Source organism: Aplysia californica, unplaced genomic scaffold (genome assembly GCF_000002075.1).
Source record: "Aplysia californica isolate F4 #8 unplaced genomic scaffold, AplCal3.0 scaffold00817, whole genome shotgun sequence".
NCBI classification, from domain to species: Eukaryota; Metazoa; Mollusca; class Gastropoda; order Aplysiida; family Aplysiidae; genus Aplysia; species Aplysia californica.
The window spans coordinates 237430-259970 of record NW_004798087.1 but is presented as its reverse complement, the minus strand read 5'-3'; the positions used below and the strand labels follow the sequence as shown (position 1 = coordinate 259970).

General features: G+C 41.1%; 1 protein-coding gene across 6 annotated transcripts in view; it reads right to left on the bottom strand.

The window, feature by feature from the left end:
* Positions 1-22541, bottom strand: part of LOC101856134 (SID1 transmembrane family member 2) — a 71569-nt gene that overhangs the window by 26862 nt on the left and 22166 nt on the right. For 2 of the 6 annotated variants that reach the window (XM_035972728.1, XM_013088818.2), the window contains exons 2-11: positions 19158-19771; positions 17913-18034; positions 15594-15755; positions 13040-13184; positions 10591-10674; positions 9849-10011; positions 7029-7122; positions 5584-5627; positions 4541-4603; positions 1839-1922 (exon numbers count right to left, since the gene is read on the bottom strand). In XM_035972728.1, coding sequence (XP_035828621.1) covers positions 1839-1922; positions 4541-4603; positions 5584-5627; positions 7029-7122; positions 9849-10011; positions 10591-10674; positions 13040-13184; positions 15594-15755; positions 17913-18034; positions 19158-19595 — 1399 coding nt within the window. In that variant the 5' untranslated portion in view covers positions 19596-19771. Of the gene's footprint in view, positions 1-1838; positions 1923-4540; positions 4604-5583; positions 5628-7028; positions 7123-9848; positions 10012-10590; positions 10675-13039; positions 13185-14000; positions 14018-15593; positions 15756-17912; positions 18035-19157; positions 19772-22541 lie in introns of those variants that run through there. The other 4 variants (XM_013088821.2, XM_013088820.2, XM_035972729.1 and 1 more) reach the window with 4 other exon arrangements.

Sequence of the window (22541 nt, the reverse complement as noted above, 5' to 3'; positions counted from 1 at the left end):
TCATATATACGTGCCAAAGATTAGAGGTGATACAAGAGATTAACAAACACAAAAAAGAAGGGGGGGGGGGGAAATAGAGACGATAGATATTTTTATAGGAAAGAAGGAGCAAACCACATCAGAGCACCCACAATCCTAACCAGTACACAACTGAAGGAGTAACGAAAACCCTCAACATTTTCTATACAATACAAAAAACCCCAAATTATTTAAGTTTTAGAGATGATGGAAGAAATGATAAAGGTAAGTACAATCAAGATAAGAAACAAAACTTTGAAAATGGGAAAAAAAACCACAAGGAGAGACAAATGCACATTACAAGTGCAGCCACCGAACAGAGGGTTAGCATTCATAGAAATTGTCATAGTAATTGTAGGTTTTTAAAGTTTTAGTACAGGTTTTACGGCGCTTACAACTGCAAAAGGTCATATAAGTGCCAAAGATTAGAGGTGTTACAAGAGAGTAAAAAACACAAAAAAGAAGGAGGAGAGATAAGGACGATAGATGTTTGATAGGCAATAAGGAGCAAACCACACCAGAGCACCTGCCAACCACCCACAAAAACACTTTGAAAAAGGCAAAAAAATCCAAGTACAGAAAACTGCACACCCACAAGCACACACCACTGAAAAAAAAAGTTGACCTCCACGAAAAGCATGCAGTAAAATTACCCTAGCCACTGAGGTTCATGCAAAAGTTATGTTAGTATTTGCAACCCAAAGTCTCGTCTCCCAAATGAGAGATAATATTAGTATGAGTGAAGAGAAGCACAACGCACAACCACGCACAAACGACGGCCATTCTGTGCAAGGAAAAAGCATGATGGACAGACAGAAACAGAAGAGGAACGGTAGTCAGCGCAGTAGAAGTATACATCAACTACCCACCCCTATATTATGAGATAAAGCCCAGGAGAAATGTATAAAAGAACATCTGGCCATCTGGTCTCCTTAAGTTTTTTCATCTAACGACCAATAAGTATAGAGAAAGGTAAATCTTTTCTTTTTAGAAAGAGAAATAAATAAAATGACTTTTTTCCTTACCTCCTGTAAAAATATATTATGTCCTAAAATTACATGAGTATTTTAAAAATGTTACAAAGAATGATCAATTTTCTACTTAAAGTGAATTGTCGATTATCCATATTTTTCTTTTTTTTAAGTCCTTGATTAGTTAATTTATTCTTTTTAAACGGGCTGTCAATTAGTGAAATACTTTGACCCAGACAAAAGTCATACCACCTACACAACTTACATGCCAGAACTGCACAGACAGTAGAGTAGACAGAGATACAGTCAAGTCCACTTAAACCAAATGCGGTTCTTCTACTTGAGCCACCTCCCAATACAAAACTCTGATAAACCAAGGAAAATCCGGCGTGTCCCTCAATTTTGGTTTAACCCTTTCCGTACGCCCTGGGGTCATTTTATACGCCCAGGGTGTATTCTTCACATTTTAAAATACTTGAGAGTGGATTGTGCATCCGCTTTTTTTTTAAGTTTAAAAGAAAAAAAAAAAAAGAAGATCTCTATGAAACTTTAAGTATTTCTCAACAAAACACTTTGACAGACTGCTATGCAAAGCGTACAGATCAGATTATCGAGTAAATTTCCTCTTTGGAAAGTGGTAGCACAGAGTTCCCCACTTTGTATGGATACGAAAGTAAAACACGACGTACGGATAGGGTTAAGTGAACTTCACTGTAATTCGTTAGCGCATTTTGCAAGTTGGTTAGAGTACGGTAGAGCATCCCACCAATTACACTTGTACAGTAGAACACCAATAGTACAAGTCATTGGACCAACCATCACCCAAAAGCTGTGGTAAATAGAGATAACCTTGAGCCAAAATCGCCGCCTGTTCCTCACTGGTCCCAGAGTCCAGCACGCCAGCCAGCGGCCTGTGCAGTGCCTGTATGTAATCTGTGGCGCAGAAAATCCGCATCACCTTTATTGCTGGTCGTTGATATTTCACACAACAACGTTTTTATTCTTCATCGTCCTCTCCTCCTCCTTACTTAGGCCATAGGTGGCCTATATAATGTTACCGGGGGGCCTCCACGGTATATAGGCCATAGGTGGCCTATATAATGTTACCGGGGGGCCTCCACGGTATATAGGCCATATGTGGCCTATATAATGTTACCGGGGGGCCTCCACGGTATATAGGCCATAGGTGGCCTATATAATGTTACCGGGGGGCCTCCACGGTATATAGGCCATAGGTGGCCTAAATAAGCATTCCCTTTTTTCTTTTCCTCTCCTTCTGATTTAGTTTTAGTAGAGGTTTTACGGCGCTCGCAACAGCATAAGGTCGTATGAGCACCAGAAGATTAGAGGTGTTACAAGAGAGTAACAAACATAAAAAAGAAGAAGGGGGAGATAAGGACGATAGATGTTTCATAGGAAAGAAGCAGCAAATCACACTTGAGCACCCGCCAACCACCCACCTCTCCTTCTTCCACTACTAATAGTTAAAAAGTGCAAAGAGTATGCTGTTGAGCATGGATCCGTGGTAAATAAATGAAATTATTATCATCATTATCCCTACTTCTTTTTTTTGTCCTCTTTTGCTGCTACTTCTTCCTCCTCTTTTTTTTTTCCACTTCTTCCATATTGTCTTTGTTTTCTCCACCTTCTTCTTTGACACAATTTTGACTAAATGTGAAGCAGTAACACCAGTACAGAACATCATCAGTGTAATGAACAAAACACACATATGTACAAATACCATGTAAATCAAATAAAAATAAGTGTTTAAAAAACATTTGAGACAGTGCTTTTGAGTAGTACTCAGTGGCGAGCCAGCATGATAAAGGCCACACCGTGTTTAGTTTTAGTAAGAGTTTTACTGCACTTGCAACACAGATAGGTCATACAGGTGCTAAAGATTAGAGATTAAACATATGAAAAAAATAGGAGGAGAGATAAGTGCAATAGACGTTTAATAGAAAGTCTGCATCAGGAACAGATACTGAAACAAACAGACTTAGTTCAGGCACACTTGAGAAGAATGGAAGGAGCACCCTCCTGATTCTATTTTTGTAAACCCCAAAACTAACAACATCCCCCCCCCCCAAAAAAAAATACCCCAACCCCAAAAAAACAAAACAAAAACAAAGTAAAAAAAAAAAACAGACTAAAAAAGCCCAACAAAAAAAAATAGCAACAACAATAACAATAAGATGCAGATGCAACTTAAAATATCAAAATATTTAGATTTTGGAAAAGGTAAGAATATTTTTTTAAAAACTAATTAAAATACAGATTACAACAGTTACAAAAATGTAATTATTTAGACTGGGTAATGGACGAGATGGGGAAGTAAAGGCGGCGTGGAAAGGAACAGGCCACCCTACTATGCCAAAGGCCCAGGAAGTTGTCTCACTAACAAGGCAATCCCCGGACCGGATGCGGGAACATTTTTACTTTTTAATGGACAAGCACACCTTTAACAGTGACCGTTACGTGTGTATTTCAGGTTGAGAAAAAAACCCGTAAAAAGCAAGGCAGATAGAAAGAAACAACAGAGGAAGGGAAAGTTTTAGCAAGAGTTTTACGGCACTTGCAACACAATAAGGTCGTATAAGTGCCGAAGAATAGATTAGGTGTTACAAGAGAGTAACAAACACAAAAAAAGGAGGTGAGACAAGGACGACAGAAGCATGTTTGATAGGACAGAAGGAGCAAACCACACCAGAGCCAGAGCACCCGCCAACCACCCACAGGAGGAGAAAAGAACTTGAGCCTACCAGAGGCGCCCTCCAACCACCTGCATGCTCATATGACCTTAAGCAGTTGCGAGCGCCATAAAACCTCTACTAAAAAGAGGTTTTACTATGCTCGCAACTGCATAAAGTCATATGAGCGCCAGAAGATTAGAGGTGTTACAAGAGAGTAACAAACATAAAAAAGAAGAAGGGGAGATAAGGACGATAGATGTTTGATAGGAAAGAAGAAGCAAACCACACGAGACCACCCACCAACCACCAAGCAGAAGAGAAAAGAACTTGAACATACCAGTGGCGCCCTCCAACCACCAGCATGCATACTACTTTCAGATAGAGGACTGTTATTATTCATGACAATGAGAATGAGAGCACGACAGACCATGTTAGAGCATACAACACGAAAAGAATTCAAAATGGAAAAAGTGAACCGATACCATGCCCAAAGTGCAGGTGAAAAATCCCATTGAGAGAAAACCTTCAACACCGAAAACAAAATAGATCTAAATAGACAGGAACTTTGAAGCAATTAATCAAAACAATTGATTGAAAAAAAACCTTCTATATTATGTAATAAACCAAAATCCATTGAATGATTTGTAAGTGAGAATGAATAAAGTAAAAAATTATCGCATGAAAAAAAAGATAGATGAGTAAATATATAAATAGATTAATATACTGAACAAGGACAGCTGTAACTGGGAGGGTAGAGTCAAAGAAAACCCAAACAAAACAAAACAAAACTAGAAAGAAACACCAGCCACAAATGGGTGCACATGCTGAAAAGATACAAGTGTTGTTTTTTTTTTTTACCAGAGTTGACATTCTGCTCCGGCAGTAGCGGTGAGATATTTGAGAAAAGCAGTTGTTTCGCCTCTGTCAGGAAAGGGAAGGGTCAGAACCAATAGAGAATAATCATCGTGATACAGGCAATCATATAACATGACGCAAAGGGAATGTAGGGGAGGTGTTTTAGTTTCAGTTTGAGTAGAGGTTTTACGGCACTCGAAACTGCATAAGGTCATATGAGCGCCAGAAGATTAGAGGTGTTACAAGAGAGTAACAAGCATAAAAAAGAAGAAGGGGAGATAAGGATGATAGATGTTTGATAGGAAAGAAGAAGCAAACCACACCAGAGCATCCTCCAACCACCCAAAGGGGAGGTGTTTGGCAAGACAATTCTTGCTGTATGCTACCGGGGAAGCCGAGAAAGTTTCTCAGTGTTCTACACCTGTTGGTGTAATAACAGTTTAGTTTTAGTAGAGGTTTTACGGCGCTCGCAACTGCATAAGGTCATATGAGCGTCAAAGGGTGGATGTCAACATAGAAGTCCTTACAGGGAATCAGACTTACTCTGCTCACCTCTCTAGCTTCAACAGCACAAAGTCTGCTTTGACTATCAAGGAAATAGCGAGAAAGTTTCTCAGAGTTCTAGGTCTGCTGGGGGTAATACCAGTTGTAAAGAGCAAAGAGCATGCTGTAAAGCATGGATATACACTACATATACAATTATCATAATTAATATCATAGGTATTATTGATCAATTCAGACAATGACTAGAGGAGATCTAGTTAAAACTTAAACTGGAAACAGTCCCCCCCCCCCCAATCCCAAATTACTCCCAATTTGTCTCTTCATTTGGGTATAAAGTAGAGAAATACACACAACAGTTGAAGAATTTATCAAGGGGGAGGGGAGAGATTCCATTCTGTCTTAGAAACGTTTCCGTTAAGGTAGGTTCGCCTGTGTAAGTTTCTTTGAGAGCATCCATGCAGAAAATTGAACAGTGAACCTTGATTGCAGATAACTGTTTCAGATCAGGCACTTAAATGAACTTCAAAGCGATGCCAACTTACCTCTTTCTTCTTCTGTAAGGTCACCGATGTCTTTACGGAGTCCGCTGAAAGGAATAAAAAAGTATAGGTGTGTGTTTGTCCATATAGTCACCATGTTATGTGCTAAGAGAGAGGGAGGGAGAATGAGTTTAGTTTTAGTAGAGATTTTATGGTGCTCGTAACAACATAAGGTCATATGAGCGCCAGAAGATTAGAGGTGTTACAAGAGAGTAACAAACATTAAAAGGAAGAAGGGGAGATAAGGATGATAGATGTTTGATAGGAAAGAAGAAGCAAACCACACCAGAGCACCCGCCCACAACCCACAGGGAGAATGAGAGAGAAAGAGAGAGAGAGAGAGAGAGAGAGAGAGAGAGAGAGAGAGAGAGAGAGAGAACTTAATAATGTAGGTGCTTTTATGCCCCCATTGACACAATTTAGATCATTTAGGAGGCATGATTTGACCCTGCCTATCTGGACCAACCCAGGCTGATAGGGATAAAACATCCCAGCAAAAAGACCCAGATAATAAAAATTCTACCCAAACTTGCAATAAAAAAGTTGTGAGTTCAAAAAGTGGTCCCCTCCAACCATCTGTCCCATTAAAAAAAAGAGACAGAGCCTAATTAAAACAATATTCCAGGAACAAATTCAAATGATAGTGACATGACACTGATAAGATGAACTCTTTCACTTCCGACAGCCGTGTTTCACCGCTCTCCATTTCCTGCTTCAAAACCACACCTACTTTTGTAATGGTCAAATTGGAAATCTTAGGCCGAAGAATGATCGATTTCAGAAGCTTGTTGAGATAGGTCATTATTTCCCCTTTATTTCTGTACCTAATACGTGTGGCTAATATTGAAAATTGAACTTAAGAATTTTTCATTTGTCTGAAGGTAGGCAGAATCAGAAAGTAGGTCACAGATAGGACCCGGTCCAGGTGAGGAAAACCCCCTGGTAGTGAAAGAGGTAATAAGAAACAGACAACACAGAGCACACACCAAATCCCTCACCCCCCCCCCCCCCCCCAAAAAAAAAAACCAACAACCCAAAAAACAACCCCACCTCCCTGTAAATGACTCTAAAAAACTAAACCGTAAATAAGTAAACACAACGATCAGACTTTGATCTTCAGAGCCCGCACAGGACACTTACACACCAACAAGCACATAAACAGAATTAACCCCATGTGGGAACTCCATCGCAGATACTATGACTACCTTGAGGAGAACGTTGAACATCTTCTCCTTCACTGCCCAAACCTGGCAGGTCTCCGATGAAGGCTCCTACACACACCTACAGACTTACACAGTCTGCCTGCTCTACTCTGGCGTTGACCAGATGACAAGGACATGTGGTTACATGAGGGAGGCACTGCGCTGCCAAGAGCGAAATGTTCGCTGTTAAAGGGATTTGAAAACAACAAACAACAACAACAAGTACACACAAACAGACAAACTGACCAGCCAGCAAACACGCAGCCAATGACGACGGCGATCAGGTAGAAGCAGAGGAACACGGCCAGGGTGGCAAACACAGCCTTGTCGTACTGGGAGTCTGGGGGATGACAGAAACTTTTAGGCAAGTTTTAGATGAGTTTTAGTAGGAGTTTTACAGTTCTTGCAACACAATGGGTCACATAAGTGCTGAAGATAAGACGTGTTTCTTGTTTTTGTTTTAGTAAGAGTTTTGCGGCACTTACAACACAATAAGGGGTCACATAAGTGCTGAAGATTAGAGTTTAGTTTTAGTAGAGGTTTTACGGCACTCACAACTGCGAAAGGTCATATGAGCGCCAGAAGATTAGAGGTGTTACAAGAGAGTAACAAACATAAGTTTAGTTTTAGTAGACGTTTTACGGCGCCCACTACTGCATACAGTAACTTTTACTGGAGTTTTAGATGAGTTTTACAGCACTTGCAACACAAAAAGGTCACATAAGTGCTGAGATATTTCTGTTAGTTTTAGAAAGAGTTTTACAGCACTTTTAAAACAAATACGTCACCTAAGAGCTGAAGATTAGAGTTAAGTTTTGGTATAGGTTTTACGGCGTTTGCAACTGCATAAGGTCATATGAGCGCCAGAAGAATAGAGCTGTTACAAGAAAGTAAAAAACATAAAAAAGAAGAAGAGGAGATAAGAACGACAGATGTGATGTTTGATGGGAAAGAAGAAGCAAACCACACCAGGGCACCCGCCAACCACCCACTATGGCACTTTTAGTACAAGTTTTAAAGCACTTGCAACACAAATAGGTCACATAAGTGCTGAAGATTAGAGATGTTTCTTCTGTTAGATTTAGTAAGAGTTTTACGGTACTTGCAACACAATAAGATCATATGAGCACCAGAAGATTAGAGCTGTTACAAGAAAGTAACAAACTTATTTCAGTTTTAGTATAGGTTTAACGGCGCTCACAGCTGCAAAAGGTCATATGAGCGCCAGAAGATTAGAGGTGTTACAAAAGAGTAACAAACATAAAAAAGAAGAGGAGATAAGGACGATAGATGTTTGATAGGAAAGAAGAAGCAATAATAATAGTTTGTCAATGTCGAAGATGACATTGCATCTACAAAGGACAATATTTCTTTAAAGATAATAAAAGAAATAATGGTTTAGATAATTATTGTGGGTGGTTGGCGGGTGCTCTGGTGTGGTTTGCTTCTTTTTTCCTATCAAACATCTATCGTCCTTGTCGCCCCTCCTTCTTTTTTATGTTTGTTACTGTCTTGTAACACCTCTAATCTTCTGGCTCTCATATGACCATCTCAGGTAAAACCTCTACAAAAACAAACAAAACAGATCATTATTTGTGGTTTCTGCTATGGCCAATGAAATCAATTCTGGCAGAGAAGATTTTGTCACATTTTGAGCATTCAAAAGCTTCACTTCCACTTGTGGATGTTTGCAGCTTCTCTCTTGGATTACCCCCCGGGGCTGTGCCACTGACTGAAATGTCTTTAGGCCATTCCAAAAGGGGGGACATTTCTCATATTAATGCACAATAGAATTGTAAATGGGCTGATTCAACAATGTAAAGCTCATAACTGCCTGAACCTCAACAGGGAACTGCTGCTTTTCCTTTCCTAACCCTTACTATCATCATTTTCCTCTACTTCTTTTATACGTTTGTCACACTCTTGTGACCCGCTATTTCCGTGGTGTAATGATAGTCAAAGCAGACTTTGTGCTGTAGAAGCTAGAGAGGTGTGCAGAGTAAGTCTGATTCCCTGTAAGGACTTCTCTGTCGACATTCATCCCTTGGTGCTCATATGACCTTCTGCAGTTGCGAGCGCTGTAAAACCTCTACTAAAACTAAAAACTAAACTCTCTTGGATTGGATTCAGCATTTCTGATTTGTCCTCATGATTTGCTGCCCGTGTGACTGCTGCTCCTCAGCTGGGTCTATCAGGAACTAGGCTCTCTCAAGTGGAGAGATTAAATGGTCGCTTTTAAGCACAAGGGCGCTATACCGATAAATGCTGTTTTGAGAAAATCGAAGGCAAAGTTTTTGGATCCTCATACAGCGTCATTAAAAGACAAGGAGAGTTTTCTCTGTAACAAAACAAATATACACACCAATGACACCAAACTTCCCCTATAGGTAGGGCAATGCCCACTTTTGGTGCAGGTCAAGATTTCTGGAAACCCCCGAAACCTGGGTTAACCCGCTTGTTCTTATAAGCGACCATATCATTAGGAAGTCCTTCAGATACATTTTCAGGGTGATGTCTAGCGCTTTTTCTGTGCGCCAGCTCTCAGAGAAGAATTCTACCTTTGGGATTCTGTAACAAGGCATTTTTACGATATGTGTCACAACGTTGTGGAATCAGGCGCTCGTCAATTTTTGGGCATACGGCATTATTGGTATCAGCTAAAAGCCTGTTCATTTGTCTTGCTTTTGGTGAAAAAAATATCCATCCATGTTGAATAGAAGTCGAAATATCTGCGATTGTTGGAGGTCAGGATCGCCTAGTTTCAGAGGTGAAATTGGCGAGAAAATGGCAGCCAAAGTTTGGTCATTTCCACAGCTTGAGAGTCCTTGGAAAAAAAAAAATTGTCATTTTTGTGCCTCTAATCAATGTTTATCAGTAAAATCCACACAGAAATGTGCTTTTAGACAGATATAAAAGGTGTTGAGCCAAAAATAGAAAATTAGAAAAAAAATTGCCCAATGGTTAGTAAAATGCCAATTTCTTTGATTTCATTATTTTGACTAGTGCCTGATTCCACCACGATGCCTCACATACGGCCAGTGCAATCAAAGAGATGGAGGACATTACCTGAGATGGTCTCTTTCACTTCCACGGTGACCGTTTTCACGACCTCCGAGGCGTGCCCGGGTGGCAACAAGGGACTGAACTCTACAAACCCCTCACAGTCCTCGTTGTTGGGTTTGGTGATGAAAACCACATAGAAGCTGTTCATGTCCGGGTAATCGCTTTTCTGAAATGTTCCAAGAAACAATACATGATCATCATTATATTCATCATCATCGTCCTTACCATCATTTTCATCATCACCATCATCATCACAATTCCTGACACATATTAAGATGTACACTGGAACTCGGATTCAACGAGCTCGGATACAACAAGAACTTGGATTCAACGAGAGGAGATAGAATCTCTGTTTTTTTCCTTCTTTAAAATCAATAAAAATAACACGCATTCAACGAGTACTTAAATCAGCGAGCTCGGATTCAACGAGGTCGCTTCCAGGGTGAACAGTCCCTGCAGACGTGGCTTCGCTCATTTTTCTCCCACAACAAACTCTATCTATTCCCGGAAACCATCCATTGCACCTGCCCCGTGAATCTCTCTCTCTCTCTCTCTCATTCTCTCTCGGTGTCTATCTCTCTCTCTCATTCTCTATCGGTGTCTCTGTCTCTCTATCTCGCTCTCTCTCTCATTCTCTCTCGGTGTCTCTGTCTCTCTTTCTCATTATCCCTCTCTCTCATTCTCTCTCTCTGCGTCTCTGTCATTCTCTCTCTCTGTCCATCTCTGGACGACACACAACTCTTACCTCCAGAAACATGGCGGCCTGGGAGGACATGGTCTGGTGTTTTCCTTCGTACTCCACATTAGTGTCAAGGTCAAATACAGGGCACTGGGAAATAACAGAAGGGCAGAAGAGGGGAGGACGGGGGGGGGGGGGGGGGGGGGGAGATTTGCAATAACTTCAACATGTGTCAATACCAATTAAAACCACACATAAGTCAGAAACTTTACAGACTGATTTAATAATATTATTGCTAAAAATTATCACCTTTTGTTTTAGTAAGTGTTTTGCAGCACTTGCAACACAATAAGGTCATAAAAGTACCGGAGACTAGAAGAGTTACAAGAGAGTAACAAACATAAAAAAGAAGGTGGGGAGATAAGGACGATAGATGTTTGTTAGGAAAGAAGGAGAAAACCACACCAGAGCACCCGCCAACCACCCACAAACTATCACCTTTTCCCTTCAATTTAAATAAAAAGTAAAGTCAACCAGACAATATTTGACCAAAATATGGAATCTTTGCTACTTCAGCTCCAAAGTAGGGCAATATGTTACATTAAACCACACACACCTCAGAAATAAATCAAAATATCAACCAGCTTATAAAATGTCACAAGTGCAGAAAGCACTTTCAGGAGAGAGAAATAAAACTGTTTCATTCTTTTGAAAAATTATATGTTCACTTTGAATCAGATGTAAAAAGAGGGTAATAGCAGTAGCTATTGGTTGAGATGAAAAAGAGGTTTTTGAAGTGAGATAATTGGCTTGGTACATGGTGCGACCTCCTTTTAACGCGGATAAATTAATACATTAAGTAACTGCACTATTACGTCAAAAACAAGGGTTGTGAGAGGAAAAATCCGTACACCGTACAGCTCAGGACAACTTTCATAGCTCATTATAGTTAAGTTTTAGTTATAGTAAAAGTTTTACGGCACTTGCAACACAATAAGGTCATATAAGTGCCGAAGATTACAGGTGTTACAAGAGAGTAACAAACACAAAAAAAAAGAAGTAGGAGAGATCAGGAGGATAGATGTTAGATAGCAAAGAAGGAGAAAACCACATCAGAGCACCCGCCAACCACCCGCTTATAGATAGTTTGTCTGTCCCTGTGGTTTTATGCACCCCGCATAATTTAGCAAAATTTGATAATTTTTTATCATTTATTATTATTTTCCTTTATCATTCTCTGTTAATATTAACAGAATTGCATAATTTCACGTTTTTGGGCTCAGATTGCATAATTTCAGAATTTTTCTTGCATCAAACGACGGGGACAGGTTTGTAGAGCTTTAAAAGACAGAACATAAAAGACGATACGGCACTGTCAGACTAGAAGCAAGGTAAGGCGCTGGTGGAGACCATTTAATCAGTTTATTACAGACATTGTCAAACTGCATTCTCGACAATTTTTCGTACATTCCAAAACATCATTATGACTCTATATGTTATTGCAATTGCTTCAAAATATTCCTGGAAATGTTTTCGGCAAATCGAAGAACATTGTAAATGTCTTCAAGATGCATACCTATGTCTGGACAGGCATGTAGAGCTGCCATCGCATCATGTGCCCATGCAGGAGGCCATAAAGCTCTCATAATTGGTTGCTTTTAAGGACAAGCGGGCTAACCCAGATTTCATGGGGTTTCCAGAAATCTTGACCTACACCAAAAGTAGGGCAATCCCTACCTATAGGAGAAGTTTGGTTTCACCAGTGTGCATATTAGTTTGGCTATAGAGAAAACTCTCCTTGTATTTTAGAGAAACTAAACAAGGGTCCAAAACTTTACCTTTGATTTTCTCAAAACAGCATTTTTCGGGATAGCCCCCTTCTGCTTAAAAGCGACCAATTATGCTGCCCAAGAGAGCACTGGTGGCCACAAACATTTGAATATCAGTATTTAGACAGCTTGTGGGCAATGGACTTTATATCTTTTCTTGTTTTTTTCAACATTTAAAATTTGAATTTCTACTAAACATTTCTCGAGTACATACAACCGGTACCTTAGCATAGAACAAGTGATGAGCGTGGCGTCGGTGGCCTAGTGGTTAGGCTACCGGACTCGTAATCGTGAGGTTGCGGGGTCGGGGGTTCGAGCCGTGGGCCCAACGTTGTGTCCTTGGGAAAGGCACCTTACACGAATTTTCCTCACTTCACCAAGGTGGAAATGGGTACCCGGCAATAGACAGCGAAAGATCTTGCCAGTATGTTAGTGTTTTAGTCTCATGCGATTACCAACACACCATCCAGCACAATGTGCCTATATAAAAACACTTGATGGCAACAAGGCTAGAGGGCCACATAGAAAGACCTGGATAAATCGACTCAAGGAAACATTAACCACCCACGGCATCCGCCTGATCCAAGCTCTCCGGCTGGGGAAAGAGAGACGTTTCTTTCTTTCCGCGACACCCAAAAGGGTATAAGCGGTGAATAAAAGTAAAGTAAAGAAAAGTATTGTCTTACCTTGACAGTCTGCACAGACACAGTCATGCAGGTCTCCGTGGGTGACGTGACCTTCAACAGTACAGTCTCCACGTTCTCGGGGAAGGTGTACATGTAGTACTTGGGTCTGGACGCTGCCACCGAGAATGTTTTGGCTCTCGCGTGCCTGGAATGGAAAGAAAAAATTGACCGCTTTGTGAAAAGGCTCGGCAAAACACTGTTTTGGAATGTGACATGAGGGGGGGGGTTGTCCTTACACTGAGCACTCGATGAAAGTTTTTTTGTTTTTTTTAAGTTTAGTTTTAGTAGAGGTTTTACGGTGCTCGCAACTACATAAGGTCATATGAGCGCCAGAAGATTAGATGTGTTACAAGACAGTAACAAACACAAAGAAGAAGAAGGTGAGATGAGGACGATAGATTTTTTATAGGAAAGAAGAAGCAAACCACACCACAGCACCCGCCAACCGGAGTTTTCCAGTTTTGTTCCAATCAAAATGTTAAGTTGGGTTGGGGGGTGTTTTCGTTACTGTTTTGTACAAGATCACAACATTTTTTGCTATCTTAAATAATGGCACAAGACCAAAATTTTGTTGTTGTAGTTATGTGGAAAAAACAAACAAGTTCAATATACTTTTTAGTCTTTTTTTTTTCCCACAAGATCAACATCATTTTTTTTGGGGGGGGGGGGCTGCTGATGATATTGAACTTATTTTTTTATAGTTACAGACACACAAACACACGCATATACATACACACATATAATATACATACAACACAGCCAAAAGCACTACATAGTTCCACACGTTCCAGCCAAAAGTCCAGCAACAACTATGATACAAACACACACACATTCGCACGGGCAAACACACATACACACATACACACACATATGCAGACATAAACACTTTACACACGTACATACACACAAACGCACACATCCACACACAACAGAGCCAAACACATTGTGAGGTTTCACCCACTCTAGCTCAAAGTCCTGTAACAGTTATGATACAAACACACACACATTCGCACGCACAAACACACATACACACAGAGACACTCACACAAATATATGAGGAGTCCACTGAAAAAACGGGCATAGTCACAAACTGGAAAATCGTGAGGGTATCAATTTTGAACACTTGTTGACTTACAACTGTATTTTTCTGTTCAGCTATTGGCTCATTATTGTTGTTAGATTTCCCATCTAACAAATATGTAAAATAAACCACCAATCAAACAAATATGAATGGAATTTACCACTCGTAGTCAACTTCATTGACTATGAAAAGGCGTTTGACAGCGTTGACAAGGAAACTGTGGAAACTCATGCGGCATTTTGGAATACCTGAGAAAATCGTCAAGCTTGCGAAGGCCACCTATGATGGAACAAACTGCCAAGTCTTCCATGGAGGACAACTCTCAGAACCATTCCAGGTACAGACAGGAGTGCGAAAAGGATGCTTGGCAGCTGGACAACTTGGACTTCGCCGATGACCTTGCACTGCTCTCTCACACACATGCTCAGATGCAAGAAAAGACCCAGGAACTCAACAGCCTATCAAGGAGTGTTGGCCTACGTATACATCCAGGCAAGTCAAAAGTAGTGAAGCTGGGAAAAGTTTCAAGCCCTGCTGTGACAGTGGAAGACACTCCCCTGGAAGAAGTGAACTCCTTTACCTACCTTGGAAGTGTCATCGATAGTAAAGGTGGAACCAAGGCAGATGTTAAAGCAAGAACCGCCAAGGCAAGGTCAGCCTTCAAGCAATTGTCAAAAGTCTGGAAAGCAAGCACCATCTCACTGCGGACCATGATTCGACTCTTTAACTCAAACGTCAAGTCTGTGCTCCTCTATGCCTGTGAAACTTGGAAGACAACGAAGACAATACTGAATAAAGTCCAGACTTTCATCAACAGATGTATGAGGAGTATTCTAAGAATTTAGTGGCAGGATAGAATAAGAAATGAAGAGCTGTGGGAAAGGACAGGACAAAAGGATATTGAAGTAGAAATAGGACTAAGAATGTGGCGATGGATGGGACACACCTTAAGAAAGCCCAGCGGAAACATCACAAGACAGTCACTGCAGTGGAACCCACAAGGAGCACGAGGCAGGGGTAGGCCACGGGAAACATGGAGAAGATGCGTGGAAAGGGACATGAGAGAGATGAAGCTCACTTGGAACCAGCTTGGAAGGACGGTCCAGGACAGAGATAAATGGAAAGAGCTTGTATGTGGCCTTTACCCAGCCAGGGGTGAAAGGCACTGATGATGAAACAAATATGAAGTTATGAGTCCACAATATTTTAAAATTGACACCCTCACAATTTCCAGTTTGTGACTATGCACGTTTTTTCAGTGGACTCCTTATATACATACGCATAAACACACACATCCACACACAACAGAGCCAGACACATTGTAAGGTTTCACCCACTCTAGCTCAAAGTCCTGTAACAGTTATGACACAAACACAAACACATTCACACACACACACACACACACACACACACACACACACACACACACATCCACACACAACAGAGCCAAACACACTGTGAGGTTTCACCCACTCTAGCTCAAAGTCCTGTAACAGCTGTGCCGTCAGGTTGAAGTCTCGGTTGTTGAAGGCCATTGTCGACACCGTCAGATAAATGAGCTGCTCCTTGACAATGATCTGCCGATGCTCCCTGTCCAGGGGACACAGCGTGCGACTCACCGACCAGAAGGAGTAGCTGCAAAATAAAGAGCAGTTAGTTTCGTTTTATAAATTTATTTTTTGGTAAGTGTTTTACGCGTACAACGCTTGCAACTGAATAAGGTCATATATGAGCACGGGAGACACACTTAACATTTTCAGTTGGTAGGAAATTTTGAATTTTGCCCGGGTGGCAGTCGAAGCCTACTCTTATTGATTTTAGACCACCAAGGGCTATTTAACATGCGCAACTTGCACACAGGCCCTCCAAGATTTTTCGCCCTTGTCCGAGAAGGGTAGGTGTAGATCTTTCCTACTAGAAGATCAGGGGTGAGGCAGAAAGACAACAGTAAGAAGGAGCCACGGAGCAGCAGTAGAAAGGCTGCAGAAACAGTCATGAGCCCAGAAGAGGGGGCAAAGGAGGTGAGGGGGTGGGGACAGAAAGAGGAGATGAAAACAGACGACAGATCATTGTTTGAGAGTAGGAAAGGAGGTGAAAGGAGACAATTTTGGAGAAGAAAATTTTTCGGTCGCTACCTGGATTCGAACCCGGGACCTTTGAAAGAGAGACAACACCTTAACCTCTAGGCCAAAAGAGCCCCTAGTTTAGTTCTAGTTAAAATTCTATGGCACTTGCAACACAATAAGATCATATAAGTGCCGAAGAATAGAGGTGTTACAAGAGTAAAAAACATAAAAAAGGAGGAGAGATAAAGATTATAGTCGTTTTTTTAAATAGTTTTTTTTGGTGGTTTTAGTAGAGGTTTTATGGCACTCGAACTGCATAAGGTCATATCAGCCCAAGAAGATTAGAGGTTAGAAGAAAGTAACAAACATAAAAAAGAAGGAGTAGAGATAAAGACGATAGTAGTTTGTTTGTTTTGTTTTAGTAGAGGTTTTACCGCACTTGCAACACAATAAGATCATATAAGTGCCAAGAATAGAGGTGTTACAAGAGAGGAAAAAACATAAAAAAGAAGGAGGAGAGATTAAGACGATAGTAGTTTGATAGGAAAGAAGAAGCAAACCACACCAGACCACCCGCCAACCACCCACTAAAGAGCAGTTAGAGAGACAACAGTCAAATCTGCCTAAACAGTCACCTGGACTGATGGCCACTTTCTGGTGTTTTTTTTTTTATAGTAAAGTTTTACGGCTCTCGCAACTGCACAAGGCCATATGAAGATGTCAACAGAGAAGTCTTTACAGGGAATCGGACTTACTCTGCTCACCTCTCTAGTTTCAACAGCACAAAGTCTGCTTTGACCATCAAAGCACCCCGGAAATAGTGGGTCACAAGAGTGAGACAAACATACAAAAGACGTAGAGGAAAATGAAGATAGAAAGGATTAGGAAAGAAAAAGCAGCATTTCCCTGTTGTACTTCAGGCACAGAATGCAGAAGAGTTAACGCTCAGATGCTACTGGATCGTTCAGGCACAGTTATGAGCGTGACATTGTTGAATCAGCCCATTTACAATTCTACTGTGCATAAGAACGAGAAATGTCCCCCCTTTGGGAATGGCCTTAAAACACTTCAATCAGTGGCACCGCCCTGGGGGACCACTTTCTGTGACGTACTGGAGTTTTTCCGATTTTTCCAATGTAGAAAAATACAATACTTTGGCTACTAAAAGGTGGCCTAGTGGTTAAACGTTAGGCTACTGGACTCGTCCAGGGGTTCGAGCCTCAGCTCGGTCCGACGCTGTGTCCTTGGGAAAGGCACTTTACACGAATTTCCCACTTGGTTCGGTCCTTTCGGAGATGGCCGTTAAACTCTGAGGTCCCGACTCTTAAATAACCCAATAGCATTGATAGGGGCGTTAAACCTATACCATGTCACCATGTATGTGGCTACTTAAAACGACACAAGACCAATGTGAGAGAAGTGCTTGAAGGAAGGAAGTGGGGCAGGAGAGCCAGGGGAAGACAAAGAGTAACATGGATGGACAACATAAAAACATGGACTGGCAAATGACCCGAGAACCAAAAACCAACAAAGTATCTCCAACTTCAAAAACTTACAACTAAAACCATCGGTTGTGGCTTTTGAGACCAAAAAAGAAAGAAAAACCGTAATTGTGAAATCAGCCTTTGAAAATCTACAACTGCAATAATTGACGATAAAAATATTTGCCTTTGAAAGGCAACCAAAAAATTCAAAAGAAGAAATTAAAAATTATTTTAAAAATCACCCTTTTCCAATCTCCAAAGGCACCCTCCATGATAGAATTCCTTCTTGTTGCCGAGCAACAAACATCACTGGGTAGTTCTCTGTAGCATTAGAACACGTAACTCGGATTCGAACTGCTGTCGTCTGGAAATGAAACAAAAGTGAAAATTAAATAGTTTTATCACCTCTGTTTTTATCCAGCTTTTCCATTATCAAGTCTTGAAATTTCTTATGCATCACCTCTGAATTCCTTTACACACAAATTTTTTGTAACCTATCAAAAAATGGCTCTACCCCATTCATTTAGTAAAGCCCAAGGGGGAACTTTATTAGACTAACATAATATGCCTCATCATAAAATTAGTAAATCATACAATCAACACACGATCAACATAGTTACATACTCACTCATGTACAAAGTTATATAAGTGTATGAGTGTGCCTGCTAGTGTGTATGTATGGAAGGGTGTGTGTGTGTGTCAGTGTGTGTGTGTGTGTGTGTGTGTGTGTGTGTGTGTGTGTGTGTGTGTGTGTGTGTGTGTGTGTGTGTGAGCAAACGCCTGTGTGTGTGTGAATGTGTGAATGTGTGTGTGTGTGTGTGTGTGTGTGGGTGTGTGTGTGTGAGCAAACGCCTGTGTGTGTGTGTGCGTGTACGCGTGTGTGTGTGTGTGTGTGTTTTAGTTTAAGAGTTTTACAGCACTTGCAACAAAATAAGGTCATATAATATAAGTGCCGAAGATTAGAGGTGCTACAAGAGAGTAACAAACACAAAAAAGAAGGAGAAGAGACCTAAGGACGATAGATTTTTTAGAGGAAAGAAGGAGCAAACCACACCAGAGCACCCGCCAACCCCTCACCCTGGATCTAGCCCAAAAAGGATCGGGTGGAGAAGAAGAAAAAGTTGGGGAGGAGGATGTAATATGTGAATAAGGACGAAGACAAGGTGGATAACCAAGAACAAACACAGGCACTGACAACAGTTTGGGAAAGACATTGGGGGAGGTTGGACTGCTTCACTTGCCACACAAACACACAAGACGAACAACAACAACGAAAAGAGAAACTGACACACCTTTAGTTTTAGTGACAGTTTTTGTACGGCACTTGCAACACAATAAGGTCATATAAATGCTGAAGAATAGATTAGGTATTATAAGAAAGTAACATACACAAAAAAGGAGGGGAGACAAAAGGACGACAGATGTTTGGTGATAGAAAAGAAGGAGCAAACCACACCAGAGCACCCGCCAACCACCCACTGACTCACCTTGTTCACGGTCTCCGTGTAGTTGTAGACAAAGAGAATCTGCGATGTCCTATTCACAGTCCAGTTTCCATAGTTCTGATCAAACTCAGCATCGACAATGACTGTTTCTACAGGAAATCTTGGTTGAGACCAACTCGCCACTTGATCTGACACAGCAATAAATCCTTCATCACTTCGTCTATCATCAACAGATGACACATCTCCAACACTGCGATGGGTATCATCACTTACTTTGAAACTTTCAACTATTACATTCTTCCCGTTGACAACCGCATTACGGAAATGAGACTTCTTCAGACTATTTCCGATCTCACTATTGTCGTAACTGTCCTGTGGTAGATGCTCAGTGCACCTAACCATTGCAGTAAGCTCATAGAATAAAAGCAAAAGTGCCACAGTGCAGATGCCGCTGTGATTCACTACAGCCTTGTTGAACATTACGTTGTCCCGCGAGTACTTCCTCGCCAGCTTTTAAATACAAACACAGACTTTTCACATAGATTTCTGCAGGCCGTTTCCAGCACAACAATACGACAATATATAGTCTGGGTGAAAGGTCACTTGGTGCACAATGAAGAAGTTTTCGAAGTCCTTGTTCTTACAGCTGCGCATCTCTGAGAACAAACAGGAGCAGTGATAAGTTCAAAAATTACATGATACAACTTGTATTAATTTACATCAATATCAAAATTATCTTTTTCTTCTCTGTACCATGCACCCCCCCCCCCCCTTCCCCCAAAATTACATCTCTCCTTCCAACTCCTTCTTTGGGCTCACTCTCTCCTTCAAATTTCACTGTGCATGACTATACTATAAGAACAGCATCTAAAGAGAATCTAACATTAACAGTTAAAAGCCCCCCCCCCCCCCCCACCCCCAATTTGGAACTTACGCTCTTCGAACTAGTACCCTACGCAAAATTTGGGATCTCCACCCTAAGTGAAGCCACTTTTGACCCCCCGTCATGTCATGTAGTCAAAGACACTTTTAAAATGTAGCTGAAGACCAGAAGAGTTTATTGTCATGTCTTGTCATATTGTTCACAACCGGAATCTTGGCCAGCTCTCTGTCTTCACTAAGCACAGAAAGCTAGACACCCTTCGATGATCCGCGTTTTTGGTAATTTTCAGCTTGCTTCTCACCTATTTTCAGTAGCCACACTCCCAATTTATGCACTGTTGTTGTCACGGACAACAAGACCTATTTAAGTATTTTCTGCTCTCTATTCATAAACTCTCTGGCAAGATAATAAATCACCCCTGCAGGTGGGGGGGCCCCGTAGTTTTACTATGGGGGAGCAAAGAATACACCTGCCGTGATACTGCGTGTCGTAAGAGGCGACTAAAAGTGCATAGGTCTGGTCGCCCGAAAAGTGCCAGTTTGCGGAGGTCCAACTACCCAACCCAGTAAAAAACTGTAAGTTACAGAAACACGGACAAACACAGTTTTATTTTTCGATTTTGGGAGACGGAGGAGCTTTCATCAGCAGGAACAATGAAGGACAGCGGACAAAGCCGAAAGGACTCTTCTGACCCGAAACCTTCTCTGTCGAACAAGTCTCTGCGGATTGCGTCGTGGAATGTTCGCACCTTGTATGAAGCAGCAAAGAGTTCTCAAGTAGTACAAGAGATGAAGAGATACACGCTGCACATACTAGGAGTCAGCGAAACACACTGGATATAGTCTGGACAGGAGCAGCTCAGCTAGGGGGAACAAAGTATTGTATTCTGGGAGGGAAGACAAGTACCATGCAGAAGCAGTGGGAATCATTTTGAGTGCTATAACAAAGAAAGTTTTGGATTGGAACCCACAGGGTAAGAGATCAAGGGGAAGACTGCAGGGAACCTGGAGAAGAATCACAGAAATCGATGTACAGAAAAGTGGGAAGACACGGAAAAAGATCAAGAGGCTAGCCCAGGATAGAGAAAAGTGGAAGGCGTTTGTCCGTAGCCTATACCCTGGAGCAGGGTGAGAAAGGCAATGATGATGATGATGGTAAATAAACGGTAGCGTTAATTGCCACAGAGTGACGCTGTGACAAAAAAAAAAGAAGTTAAAAGAAAAAAGAATGCTAACACACACACACACACACACGCACTCACATACTCTCTCTTTTTCACACACACACACACAAATACACACATACACATGCACACACACTCACACACACAAACGCACATCGAACACGCTTGTGCCTTACACGCATGCACATACACACACACATGACACACACACACATGCCAAACTAACAAAGACAGTCGCAGCTCTTTGTCTTTTCTTGTTGTTGTCATAATATTATATTACTGTTGTTGCTACTCCTAGTAGTTTTTGTTGCTGTTGCTGATGGTTTGCTGGGTAATAATATTAAATTATTGTTGCCTCAATATTTGGGCTGTCTATAATGTGTACAGATTATAAAGTCAACTCTATTGTACAGAAAGTCTTTGTGGATTTTTGCCACAAAAACTTTAAGTTCACCTTCTCAACTGTTTCAGATGATTTCTTCCTAAAGGCAAAACAAATTTTCATCTTTAAATTTAGCGAAAGCTTTGTAAAATTCGTCATAAGATTTGAATGCCTGTTCTAGAAAGCCTTCTTTGTCAGGCAGAGATTAGATAACTAAGACCACCACACTGGGAAGCGAAGTGGAAATGGCGGTAGATCTAGAGTCTAGATGATGTTAGATTCTAATCATCAACATAAAAAAAATCTCCGTGTTCATTCTGTCGCAATTAACGCCCCGTTAGTTGTCACAGAGTCACTCTGTCGCAATTAACACTAGATTCCAGATTTACCAATAAAAATTGATAAAAGTGGAATTTGGAATCTCGAGTTACACACAACATCATGTAGGCTACTGAGTACTGAGAAGTGAAGTGAAGAGGCAGGGCAGAGAGTATAGATCTAGCTGCTCTACAGAAATAAGGAAGTGAGAATTTAATTTTAGACCCGAGTTGTCTTCTTCAACAACAACAAAAATTGATAAAAAGAGTTCGTTTTTTTAGGAAGTGGCTATTCTCACCTGGGGCGAGAATAGAAATACGATCGACCTCTCACCCCGGGTGAGACTTGCCAGCGTAGGCTTTTCTCACCCGGTGTGAAACAAAACCTGTTTTTCCTAATTTCGGAATACTTTCTATCGATGTGGATGATCAAATGGATAAAGGCAAAGAAAAGATTACGTTATTGCACAAAAGTAAGCTAATTTTATTGACTTCAAAGATGCTATAGCTATTTCACTTTTCGAATCAAGCCGAACTACGGGGGTTGCCATTTTGTTTTGCCCGGAAGCTCTCGCAAGATCTATTCCTCCCCTCTTCTCTCTCTCTGTCTCTTTCTGAATACTGTCTATCGGTGTGGACGATCAAATTGACCAAAACAAAG